Source organism: Rhyacophila brunnea, unplaced genomic scaffold, assembly GCF_057557595.1.
Source record: "Rhyacophila brunnea isolate RB1 unplaced genomic scaffold, BYU_Rbru_1.0 scaffold_2, whole genome shotgun sequence".
NCBI lineage: Eukaryota > Metazoa > Arthropoda > Insecta > Trichoptera > Rhyacophilidae > Rhyacophila > Rhyacophila brunnea.
Genome location: NW_028232859.1, coordinates 16398342 through 16412559, shown reverse-complemented (window position 1 = coordinate 16412559; position 14218 = coordinate 16398342). Strand labels below are relative to the sequence as shown.

Here is a 14218-nt window from a genome sequence, read left to right as displayed (position 1 = left end):
TGTACAATAATTATTATATTAGATGTACAACTCGCAAGAAAATTAGTGCAATCCTTATGCTTGATGTGTGTCTTATCTGTTATGAATCATGACGTGTTGACACTCGATTTTGAAAATTGTTTCATCGATACGTATCTCTGTCTTATTCCTTCATTGACTTATGCAATACTGTAGCATGCGTTAGAAAAGGACTGACGTATATAATTGTGACATACCATATAGGACAATTTTATTTAAAATAGTCTGTTTCGCCTGTCATTTCATAAATAGGTATGGATTCTGGGCACGGTGCCGATCTCTGATTTACATCATTAGTTAAAGTTAAATAAATGTTGATGATAAATGATTGATATTTTGTTGAACAATAAATTAATATCCATAAATGGAATCTATTCTATAAGTTTATGTATATATTCATTTCCAAGGTTCACCAAAAGATAAAACTGTGAAACACTCTTAATTAGTTATGGAGTGGGATGAATGCATATAAATATGTACACATTGGCTCTCTCTGTTCTAAATACATAATACAAATAAATATTATTGCAAATTCTTCTAAATATTACAAGCAATATTGAATTTTTACGTAACTGGAAAGGTTTTTCTCAATTTTACATAACGAATATGAAACATTCTGTTTTAGTACAGGACGTCCTCGACTTTCGCACATAATGCGTTCCTGAAAATATGTTCGAAAGTAGAGCAATGTAAATAAACATCAAAAAGTGTACATATTTTAAAATATTTTGGACAATGAAGAAATAAATTCGTTTGCAGCATCTTTATCTGAACCGGCAACTTTTCCAGTGAATTTAATATTATATAAAGAACCTCCTAGTTAGAATCTCCTTTTAATCAAAGTCTTCCAATCTTCATGTAAACTAAGAGCATTAGTGTCTTTTTGATGTTGATCATCAATCCATGATGACAAAGATATCTCCATTTCATCTATCACTATGCTTTTGTCTTTTGGAAACAATCTTTGAATATATATTTCCACAATTTCTTAATTATACATAATCTTGTTTTTTCAAAATTGAATATATCGTAGACTGGCAAGTTGTATGAACGTCCGAGTGAAGCAAAAGATTCACCGCTTTCAGAACGCCTAATTATTTCTATCTTTGTCTCGATCGTGTGAAGTCTATTAGTCCTTAATTTCTTTTTGTCTCGTATCAACACAGCAGTTTCACCGTTTCTCACTCAAGTTTATAAATTTATAAGGGCAAAATACTATAACAATATATACATAATAAAAAATCTGAATTTTAAGAAATTCACAAAATTCACAAATTATAAAAAAGTTGAACGTAGAAAGTCGAGGACCACCTGTAAAGAATGTTCAGTTACAAAAATCTAGTCTGCCAAATTAAACATTTGTTAAATTCTTCAGAATATGTTTGTTAAGTTTTGTAAATAAATGAGTATTTCTTTAATATGTAATCATTTTTTATTCTAACCAAAAACCACACAAATTATAATAAACAACTAATAAACAGGATTATTTTAAGGATTTGAAAAATAGTATTGTTTAGAGCTTGTGATTTCTCTCTATTTCTTTTTTGAAGACAAAATGTTTACTTGCAGATTTTAGCATAACTTGACATTCAAAGATCGTGATTGGTTCAATAAATGATTTTGAATCAACTGACCTAATTCCTCTTTCAAGTGTATTATGTACATATTAATTAGTCATGTACCATAATGATTATAATTATCATACTGAAGATAAGGTTAAAATAATAAATATATCTTACCATTTTCACTCCGCAGGTCTATTCTTAACAGTTATCACTTTAGCACGTTTCCGTTGTCATCATTGGTGAAAATTAGCATGTTAGCAATTCTTTACACTAAACGTGATTAAACGGTTAGCTGCGGCTAACGAAGCAGACTTGCTCATAAACAAAACAAAAAACCTTCCATATAATATTTTCAACCGAAGACAATGCGTACTATAATTTTTAACAAATAGTATAATTTTTGGGATCTGTGCCCTTTTCTATGAGGTGTTCATCTAACTGAACCACTAGCTCAAAAAGACAGTGAAAAAAACATGTGAATTTGGCAGATGCAGGTTCGAACGGTTTTAAGGGAGAATACACCTGCACCCCACCGCAAGTGGATACTGAAAATAAGAGCGAATATGATTAATTAATTTTAGGTTGATGGCGTTAGGATGTACAGGAAGGAATAAGATGGAAAAAATTGAGACATTTCAATTTATAAACAATTTTATTTTCATATATTTATCAGTAAAAAAAATAAAAACGAATCTGTGGAAATTGTACAGAAGGCATTTTAAAACAAATAAGTTGACATGATTACATTGTGTGTAATAAAATTGTGTTCGCATTTTTCTTGAGATATCAACATCACTAAATAAAAACATTGAAGTAGAGGTATGCAATGTTCAAGTTGTCTAAGAAGACAGCATGAAAAATCATCCCAACTTTAAAACCCAAAAGCGATTCTCAGAATAGGCTTCCCTGTCATATGACCTTGATAGAGGTTGTCAAGTATGACATCAAACTGCTTAAAAACAACAAAAACTGACAATAATACTCTGAAGTGTTAGCGCAATTTATTGCCACACTTTCTTATTGAACACGGTTTGCCAGTAACGAAATTTGTTCAAATAAAAACTCATACTAATCACTATGACAATTTTTCTTTGCAGTTTATAATAATGTGCAATTCAAGGATTATGATAACAGCACATATTTTATTCTTAAGGCAATTTAATCAGCATAATATCATCTAATATAAATACTAATCTTTAGAATCAAATAAACTTCACAAGTTGAATAATGAATAAACTCACAGATGTATTTTATCCCTGCAGGATTGTCACGGACAACAAAAATAAAATATCTTTTTAAACACCATTACTTCTGAAAACTAAATGAATTTTTACTTCAGTAAGTTATCCAGATTACAAAAGGTTTTTTTTCACATAAGTACCTACTTAAATTTCTTAACATTATGGTAGCATAACATAAAAAATGTGAATTTTGTGAGAATATTATTTTATATCTCACGCACTCATTCCTTGTTCACATGTAATTATCGATAATTTCAGAGTTGCATCCGGGTGCTTTTGTTTCACAAGCAATGTTTTAAAAGAAACAATTTTAAATATCTTGTTATAATAATTCAAATATCCAGAAAGGCTGAGGGGAAAAATATAATTATTTAAAGCACATATCTTCAATCACTGGATGCGCTCGGGTATTTTTGGGTGCACTGTAACCTTTTCTAGACTTTTAAAAAAAATTGAAAAGGTATTTTCCAATTTTTGACACATCGCTGCTTATAAGAGAGTTAAAAATACAACACCCCGAGTGGAACTTGAGACATTTTTTCTTGATAAAGTGGCCCTTAGTCAAAAAATAGCAACATGTCACTGGTGTAAATGAATAGATAATCAGAGGGAAGATTAAGACTGATACGATGATTATTGAAATATTTGGGAAAAAAATCAATCTCATGGGCATTCTAATAGATACTCAAATAAACATTTGAATAGTCATGTATCATCACAGCACTGATATAAAATATTTAAAAATAAAACACATTGTACCTATTCGAGTTACAACAGTATGGTATTTATGTATAATAATAATAATATAATGTACATTAAATTAAATGAGTTGCCAGTATTCTGTGAGTCTCTCTCCGGAAAGAAGTGACATGGATTGTGGTTTGCTGAAATTGAGGAACACTTGCTTGTAGTTTTTCTTGAACTCTTTGTCAAAGATCTGAAACAATTACAACAAAACAAGAAATTAAACAGTTGCACAATTTATGATAATTGGAAATACGATCGATAGGTCTACAATTCTGTGAGTTCTATCATTTAGTTAATCCCAACTATTGAAATAACAGCAGTATACATTAATTGATAGTCAGTTTCATAAAATGTACCAATGCAATTCCTTTCTAAGTTTACAGGGAGAAATTAAAGGTTCAAACTATTATATGAAAAATAAATTCACCAAATACAGATATTAACTACAACGTGGTGGTAATCCGGCATAATGAAAGGTTACATACAATATCCAGCAGTGTGGAAGTAGGCAGTATAAATTCAACATTAATAATGCACACTAAACTTTGTCAGTCATACTTATTTGTTACATTAGAATACAAACAATCCTGCAATAAAAGTCGATTAAACCTGCCCAACAAAACCATAATAGACACAAAATATTTTTCTATCCGTAAATTATGTATGATTTAATGGCATAATTTTAGATACTTTATAGATAGAAAAGATCATTTTTATCTAATACAGTAAAACCTCGTTAGTAAGAACACTGATAATTCGAAATTTGCCATAATTCGAAATTTTCCCGAAAAAAAAGTCCCTTGACCATTAGACGTCCCTACCGAATTGGATCATAAAATGTCAGGATTCAAGAAAAGTCTGTCACAATTTTCAATGATTGGCTCGTGAAATGGTGTACTTTATTACGATTTATTGAATATTTTTATATGCCAGGACTCTGAAATCATTTTGAATTACGAAATTTGAATTAAAGGTATGGTTTTATATGAAAATAATGTTCAAGGGACTTTTTTTTCGCGAAAATTTTGAATTACAGCGAATTTCGAATTATCCGTGTTCTTATTAACAAGGTTTTACTGTAATATGGTAGTGTAGACTGAGTTTATTCCGTGAAACTAAGGTTTTTTAGGATTTCCAATAGGAAAAGTGTAGTTTTTTGTATATCTTTGGTAAAGCTAGGGTTTCCTAAGAAAGCAGTACCATTATGTAGCAGTGGTTGAGTTGACGTCACTAAAATGTTTTCCATGCAAACCGGATGGTGTTGGTTGTGATTCTTTAAATAGAAATACTATTATTACTTCCTTGATCACGGAGAAAGCTCAGTTTACCCTATCATCTTGCAATTGGTATACTTAGTAAAATGAAAATAAATAAGTATGACTGATAAAATTTAATGTACATTATTTATGTTGGATCTACACCGCCTACCTCCACCCTTTGCTACTGACATCCAGTAGTTTCATTACGACACTTATATGACAAAAATGATTCAAATAACATGCAACTCTTCCTCAAATATGAACTCCTTATCATCCTAAATTTCAGAAATGGTCTTTTTGTATTTTCAATTTAAATTTTTAATATACTGATTGGTTCCTGTTTTTTGACCTGCAGCTTTATTTCATGTACCCACCTCGGTTACTGCCAACACATGGATCCATATGGATACCCGGATGGGTAGGTTATAATTTTGCTGGAAGGATAACTTTCACGATTCGAAGATAGGCGGAATATAGATATTTATCGCAAATACAATCATAATTTGAAGCACTCGTGGCAGATTGGAATACAGCTGCGCAGCGTAGGTATCACTCAGGTACCATACAAATTATGAAACAAAGCAGATTAACCGTCGTCTACTTACATCGTCAGTAGTAGCATCAAGTAAATCGGAGAGAGGCACTTCAAGCGTGGCATTGGGGGCAGTCACGACACGCGTAGCAGCTTCCGCAACGGCCGGCACGGCATGTCTCCGCAGCTCTGCCGCCTCCCACACACTCGATTGCAAGGCATTGCTTAGGCACGGGTCACGCTCATCCATTATGTATGGGTCATTCGATGCTGGAAAATACAAAAGTCCAAAGATATTGAAGAAAAACCTACCGCAGTACAGCCTTTATAAACATAAAAATAAAACCAGTCAGGCAGTTCACATTGCGGGTTCCTTAGGAGCAAATTTTTAACAATTGTGCCCTGAAATTTTATTGCTAGAGTATTACTATATGTAGTTTTTTTTATAAACTAATTAGATGAACGGTTGCATAAAATTGCAAAAGGAAGTAAGACCGAACCATATAGCAACGTCAATAGCACGCAATCATCCAATCTGCCAACACAGATAACATACAATTTTCTGTAGTTATCAAATCAACCTTACTAAAATGGTATCAAATATTATATATCAATATCAAATGTTGTAATACAGAGTTATTATGATATTAATGGCAATTATTGAAACTGTCAACATAATTTTGTATAATAGTGCGATAATAAAAGATGTTACTAACAGAATTGCGGTCCATGGGGTCTTTCTTCTCGGTACGCCATTCTTTTGAGAGCAGGGTGCCGAATGAGTAGATTGCCAACGAAATGCATCAGGATAATGACGTCAGCGGGCGGACCCACCAAGGCCAGCCGGCAAAATCTCTTCACAAACCCGCCCACTAACACTTCTGGCAGGTGACTGTTTATAACCAAACAATTGAATATTATAACAGATAGCTTTTTTCTTATAGACATATTAACTACATTTTACACCAATAATCACTATAATGCTGTAAACTACTGGGTAACAAATCTTTTTTATGTCGCAACCCCCCATATTAGCAAAAAAGTTAGTTAGTTAGCAAAGACTTACGTTGAACTGAGAAACATGTCAGCCAGATAGAAGAGCCTCGACTTGTGTTTTGTGTGAAATATCTCCGGTTCGAACATGGAGTAGAGTTTGGTGTACACTTGCGGATAGTCCAAATGATGCTGCTGTATTAATGTGAACACACCCTGAAGCGCCAACATGCTTACGGCTCCACCTGGTAAAAAAACAGTAACCCGCAGGCATTTATCAGAATTGGTAAGTTTCTCTTTTGTAGCGCTAAAAATATCATCCCTATACTAGCAGGTAATATTATAAATACATAGGTGCCACGGTTAATGGTCACTGATTGAGCAGTTCACCGCTGTATTCTGTCAGTACCAAATACCAGCCGCTCAATCTATTTATGGAACTTGCGCTATGCGATATGTGATATCTGACCAAAGCTCCGGGGTCTCGCCATTTGAGTTTTGACAATGGATGTCTCTATCGAATCTTGGAGGTACAATGGCATGACAGCGTCACAAACTTTATACGCAGATGCAAAATTCTTCAGTGATGAATGTGATCATGAAAAGATGCTTCCCATGGCCGGGTTATGTACTTCGGATGCTGTCCACACTCGACACTTCGCAAGCGCTTTTGGCACAGACAGCTTTATGGATTCTGTCATTGGCCAACCCTTCCTCGACCTACATCGATACAAAAACAATCTATGTACATATTACTAATAATTAATAATGGATGCATAGAATGTCGAATTACATTATATCAAAATAATGTCATTACACCATGCATAGACCAAAATATAATGGCAGCTGACAAACTCCAGTTAAAATTAGTGACCTCACATTGCGTTCGGCTATCATTATTGTTTTTTAAATTGAACAGCCTTCCATCAGAGATGAATAAGTCAACATCAATTTCATTCAACAAACCTGTATCCATGGAATCCATGAAAAAATCTGTGAGCAGAAGCGGATTAGTGAGATTAGGTAAGAGCCTGTCCAACAGAAGTAGCAGCGCTCTGCGGTGCGTGTCTCCCGTCAGTGTCCACGTTGCAATACATCCCCAACAACGTGACATGTAGCGCTGAACCTTCACCACTTGGAAATGGAAAGGTGGTTTGCCTGGAACAAAAACAATAGATGATAGTTGTGCTCGTACCCTCTCCTTATCGGATATCAGCCAACATCAAGGCGATCTTTACTTTATTATCTGTTACCCAGAACAGTTTTGATATGTCGTAGTAAACGAAAGTAAGACAATAACTTGTTCTGACACACCGGGGTACTCTCCTGATAAATTTGCAGAATGCCTATTCATGTTCCGCAAAACATAGTTTGGGAAACCCTTTTGTGGATAATATAATATAATTTTAGGTACAGTTCGGTTATGAGGAATACAGCGGAAAACACATTTTGAAAATACCCGATTTACTGGATTTTTTGTTAGGTTAACCTAACCTAACCAAAACTAAGAAATAATCCAGTATATCGGGTATTTTCAAAATGTGTTTTCCACTGTATTCCTCATAACCGAACTGTACCTAATTTTACAGTTCACTATAATCACTAATAATGAAGAATGAATTTTGTGCAGTCAATAATAGTACAATGAAGTAAAGATGAATGGAAGGATTGGAGAATTTCATATCGCCACAAAAATGATGCTTGTGCAAACATTAGTGTTCTCCATATTTTAGTCATGAACCCTGAAGGCAAAGGAGCGGAAGGCAATTGATGCCTTCGAGATGAGATGTTGGCGCTGAATGCTTCGTATTTCTTAGACAGAAAACAGGACGAACCAGTCAATCATCCAGAGACTGCAGATAAAGGAACGGCTCTCGACAATATGTCTGAGACACATTCCATAAATTTTGAACATATTATCCGGCGTGGACTGGACAACCTGGAGAGACTGGTGGTTTTGGGTGGCCTCCAGGGAAGGCGAAGCAGAGGAAGAGCAGCGCTGGAGCGACCAAGTGAAGGAGTTGACTGGGGCCATTATTCATTCTACCCTGAGGGAAGCGGAAGATTGAGAGGAATGGAAAGTCTTGGTCGCTCAAAGGATAGCAAAATTCAAAGATCCTCAGCCATGGGAGCACGACCAAGAAGAGAAGAGATGGTATCTACATTATGTAGTGACAGAAACTTTTGGCATTCGGTTGCGGCAGACCATTTCGAAACAATCACTGTACGGAGAATTTATCTATCCCCTCCCCGAAGGTGGCTGTTTCTGAGATAACTACAGTAACACATTTATTTGGGAAGACATGAGCGATACATTGATAAATGAAAAATATATGGCTTAAATAAGACGTTCCAAATTTATTACCATTAGCTTGACAGAGATTTCTCAGGCCCGGCGCTTCCTCCTGCTGAGGAATCTGCTTTCCCTTAGCCTTATCATCCTTCTTGAGGCCAAGCTTCTCGGCCAGCTCAAAGTAGTTCTTCATGTAGGTCTCGGAGGGCGTCGGCCGAGGCGTGACAGTGCGGAGAACTTTCCATGTGTAGAAGAGGACATCATCGTAGGCGAGATACTCTTGAAAACGGGCAATCAACGAAGCATTGTTTGTGTCGACGCTGAGCAGGGATGTGATGATTGACTGAAATATCACATCAATTTTAACCCTTAACACTCGAGTGCCGCCATATCGGCGGCATTAGAAGTTTTCCGTATTACTCGAGTGCCGCCGTAGCGGCGGCACGCCTATAAAGTCATTTTTTGTAATATTTTCAGAAATTTTTATAATGCGATTTCAATCAAGTTAGAATGAATAATAATAGGTTATTACATTTATCTGAGAAAGAAGTCGGCAAAAGAATACTGCGTGCGTAATTTCTGCATAGTATTTTTATCGGAATCTTCTCTTTTTTTATTCGTAGGTCGCTTGCTTGCAAGCAATGTTTTTTTGTCACATAAATTTTATTTATTGAACGTTCCCAGACTAGAGTGAACTGAAGTTGTTTGTCACGCATGATTTTGAAGTATTTATTTTTTTTATTGGTTCTCATTTGCGCAGGGGCGTCTCGTATAGTTTACAGTTTTATATTTGAATAGACTGTTTTTGATGACAATACTTACTATTATATTATGCCGATTCAGAACCTTACAAATATAATGTGAAATACTCTAATGAGTCAAATGAAAATTATTACGTATCGATTTATTATTTTTTGAGAAATCTTTTGATAATGTGTACCGCACTGGGAATGAGTTGTTATGAGCGTGAAACTAATTTAGAAAATTTACGAGACGGCTGCTTATATTACAAGTGTATTTGAAGGCAAATCATTTGGATCATATTTACAGTCATAACTATATGTATGGACGATTTACACTTTATAGCCACTTCTCTACATACCGCTATTTCATTACGATTCTGTGATAAGCCAGGATTACATATTGGAGATTGCTTTGTGAAATACCACACAATGAAGAATTATAAATAAACTAAAAATAAGTACAGTATATTCATTATAAATCTATTTTATAGAAATAAAAAAAAAAAAAAAAATTTTACATTTTTTTCACCAATTAAATGTTTTATATTGAAATTATGCTATTTACGGAAATAGTCTCGAGTGGGTGGTATGTACCTATAAAAAAATTTTCGAGTGGAAAAGGTTAAAATACCATATGGAACATAGAACGAACCGTAGTTACTAATTCAAAAAAATCATGAAAATATTAGACTTATTTGTTTGGTGCATCATAATGCCAGATTGTGAAAAGACAAATTGGTTGTTTTATATATTTATCATAATATAAATCACATTCATTAATTGACCCCATATCCGGAAAACGAGCATTATCGCGATAAAGCTGTTCTTTCGTAAATCGATTTAAATTACGCGGCATACACCTATGCATACACTCACCAAATTCCGACCATGTCCGATCCTGATAGGATCATATGGGCCTCCACAGAGTGGAGGTTTATTTTGACAGATTTTGTTTTTTACGAGAAATGGATGTCAGCCACTTGCTCAACCTATTAGGTCCATACCCTGACACACACAAATTGAAAAACAATATGTGTACTTGCCAGACCCAGGATTCGAACCTGGGACCCACGGCATTATAGTCCAACGCTTATGCCGCGCGGCCACCGTGGGCGTACTCACCAAATATTACTTTGATATTCTAACAATAGGTGGCAGACAGTTCGAACTGACCACGGATTGCACGCTGTTTATCCGTATACCATAATATCTATGCCGTACACGACTTACAGTCCAACTAACTTATCTGAATAATGGTCAAAAATGGAACTACTAGAACCCATATGGACGCCATATGGAATACGCCATTCCAATGTCCGATTTTGTCCAGTTGTGAGTCTTACTTGGGTAGTTTTCGACTGCGGTTCCCCCATCAATTCTTCAGATAAGTTTGCGGCACTGTACACACACACAATTCATGCCAATTTGTTCTAAAAAAGGCGTGTCATTGATGAAACTAATTATTACGTCACAAACGAATAGTGGTCAAAATTATAAATCTTTTTACAGAAAGATTATCAAGAAAATATACTTTAATATGTGGGTAAGTGCTGTCAGAAGTTGTGCAATATATTTTTTCAGCCGTTGAACAAAATAATTTTTTTTCCAAGTTTTAGGATATGGGAAATAAAATCCAACGGGATGCAAAGTGAATGGAAGATATTTTGTCTTGTTTGCCTTTTGCGAAGCCAACAAAGTGCTGATTGGTTAAAAAATATATTGGAATTTATACTAATAAATGTTGGAAATGGACTCATTTAAAAACTTAGGGTACCTACCATCAAAATCAGATTTGTAAGATTATTTTATGTTATACGGAAAAACAGCGTTAAATATGTTGTATATTTTATTATAAACATGGTGTTTTATCCAATATAGTTTTTTTGTTTAATAAGCCGTGTACTCAATTAGTCAAACTACATTTACATCAGAATTAAATATTTTCGATAACGGGTATCTCCACAACAACCAACTGAAATGTTTAACTGCCAATATCTCTGAACGCTGTTTTCAGGATAACGTTCGTTTTCCGTATATAGGCTCAATTCTTGATTAATTAATATAAACTACAATATAACTACATAATCCACTTAATTTAATAAAGGCTAAGTCCGGTTTCCGCAGTGCATAAGCGTTGGACTATAAAGCCGTGGGTCCCAGGTTCGAATCCTGGGTCTGGCAAGTACACATATTGTTTTTCAATTTATGTGTGTCAGGGTACGGACCTAATAGGTTGAGCAAGTGGCTGACATCCATTTCTCGTAAAAAACAAAATTTGTCAATACAAACCTCCACCCTGTGGAGGCCCATATGATCCTATCAGGATCGGACATGGTCGTAAAAAAAAAAAAAAAAGTCCGGTTTCATCTGCTCAGAAGGACATTGTCAACTAATTAATCTTTCTCTCCTTATACGCTGGTGTAACTGGTCATGGTCTTTATTAAATTATGTGGATAAAGTTCAATATTCTCTTGTATAACTATATTGTATTTCTCATTTGAACTGTGACGATTGCAGACTAAAATTTTACCAATATCAATGTATAATTAGTAAATATTATCAAGATAGCATGGTGCTCAGTGCTCACCTGTAGCATATGTGTTGGAAAATAGTACTGAGTGGAGTTGGAGTCAGTGGAGTCAATGGGAGACTTGCCGTGCCAGCTGAGCAGCTGTGCTGCGGTGGAGAGCGCTTGTAGCCGACTGGCTGTATTGCCCATAGACATGCAGCACACCACTCGATGGTAAGCAAGTGTGTAGAAATTACGAAGCACCCCGCGGTGAGCATCTGCTTTTGAGGTGCCTATTAAATTTAAATCAGTCTAGAAATCGTGTGGTTAACTTATTTGACAGCCTAATTGTTATTTAATAAACTATTTTTTATTTTACCAATAATTTACAAAATTTAAGAATGCAACATTCTTTATTGAACAAACATAATTTGAAAATACTTCTGCAAGAAATATATTATAAGCACTAGAAAAGAAAAAAAAATTATAACACCACGCTGAATTCGAACACATGCAACTGGCGTTCACGCCCAGACCGCTAAGCTTTGTGTGTCCTATATAATTATCACGAAATTAACTAGTGGTTCTTACAATTCAACAACGCGGAACACTCAAAAACACAGTTCTACAGTTTCTACAACCAATAATTGTTGTTCTCCCAAGGTTGAAAATCCACCTACCGCCATCGGCCATTGTTACGTTTGCGGCTACCATTGACCAATCTGATTTATTTTTCATATAAATACAATTGCATTTTAATAATTGTTAATTGTCTTACGAAGTATAAATTGGTGTGACATACATTAATTTTTATTTCTACATAAAAAATGTAATTTCTGCTTTTTTCCATATCTTTTTCGAAGAAAATTTTCATTTAACCACCAATTTCTCATTACGAATATAAATCCACCATGCCTCGGACACATGGCAAATTGATTTAGATAACCCTGTCCGAAAAATGGACTATGAATACGATTTTAGAGTATCCTAATCAGCAAACCTACACCAAATTAATGAGAAGAGTGTATGTAAAACCTGGTGGCTGTACTATCCAATTACTAGTAAATATCACCGCTGCGCTGCATATTTAGAATAAACAGAGATCACAATCCAAAATGAAATGTTTTACGCTTCACTTTTGTGCAGAATGTAATTCTTCCATAATAAAGATTGTAAAAAATAATTTCATAAAAAAAAACAGAAGCTAATTTGGGAATGCATTGCACATTGTGAAACCAAGTAGTTCAATATGAAAACCTGGAAAGAAACTCCTGATTTGGTAAATGTGCCGCAGAGGTGGACACGAGATTTTACAACTTTCTTTTTAGACCAAACCAAACCTAATCTAACCTAACCTACCCCAACCTAATATTACCTCATATAATTTAGTTTGTGATAATGGTGCATCAAAATGTATGAAAATTTCAAATTTTCAATTAACGATTATTGGATAGAAAAGCCGATGCGCCGACAGAAAAAGGTATTTATTATAAATGTCTACATGGAATAAACTGTTTTCTTAAAAATATATATATAAAGCTCGTGTCCACCTCTGCGGCACAATTACCCGATTATAAAAATATCAAAAAAACTATATAATAATATGTCAAATGATTGTCTAGCATAGCTGAAGTGAAAAGTACGCAGTAATATAATCATATCGCATGATGGGGGTCACGATAATATGTTGTGTAGTCTGAAACCGCAATGAATAAATAAGCTTATAAGTATGCTCGATAAATACCTTCTGGTTTAAGAGGAATAATCATCTTATACATGTCACGCTGCTTTAGCAGTTCAGTGAATATCAATTCTACGGCCAACAGATTCGGTATATAGTTGTCATTCTCGACCTGCGAAACGTCAAGACACGTATGAAACGAAGAAATAAAACATGTTTCAGTGAGTTTTAAAGCGATTTGTTTACCTCTAACCCTTGCAAGATTTCAACTAGAATGTTTAGTTTCTTTTTTGTAGTTAAAAACTTCAGGGCTTTAGCCCTAATTTCAGTCGAGCTCATCGTGCCAATTTGTTGATATTCGGCAGCCATGCTTATTTTAGTTATTTTACGTTGAAGAAGTATCAAGTTGGTATAACTGATTATAATGAATGACATCAAGATCGGATTACCAACGTGAAGAGTTAAAATTTATAACGTTATTTTTTATTATGTTTACCGACTAAAAAAAAAAGTCTAATAGGTACCTAATCAAAGAGATTGGACCTACTATTAATAAAATATTATCCGAATTAAAAATTACTACAGTGATTTATCGAAATTTGTGTATTAATTTGCTGGCCGATCAATTATTATTCCA

General features: G+C 34.5%; 1 protein-coding gene across 1 annotated transcript; it reads right to left on the bottom strand.

Annotated features, from left to right (window-relative positions):
• Window positions 1-2216: 2216 nt before the first annotated feature.
• On the bottom strand, window positions 2217-13994 carry LOC147071953 (nucleolar complex protein 4 homolog A). Its single transcript, XM_085947519.1, has 9 exons — window positions 13828-13994; window positions 13645-13753; window positions 11979-12193; window positions 8721-8991; window positions 7322-7513; window positions 6429-6600; window positions 6079-6254; window positions 5436-5632; window positions 2217-3761 (listed from the first exon to the last, which is right to left on the bottom strand). The coding sequence occupies exons 1-9, from the start codon at window positions 13948-13950 to the stop codon at window positions 3645-3647; spliced, it is 1572 nt and encodes a 523-aa protein (XP_085803645.1). The 5' UTR covers window positions 13951-13994; the 3' UTR covers window positions 2217-3644.
• Window positions 13995-14218: the final 224 nt, after the last annotated feature.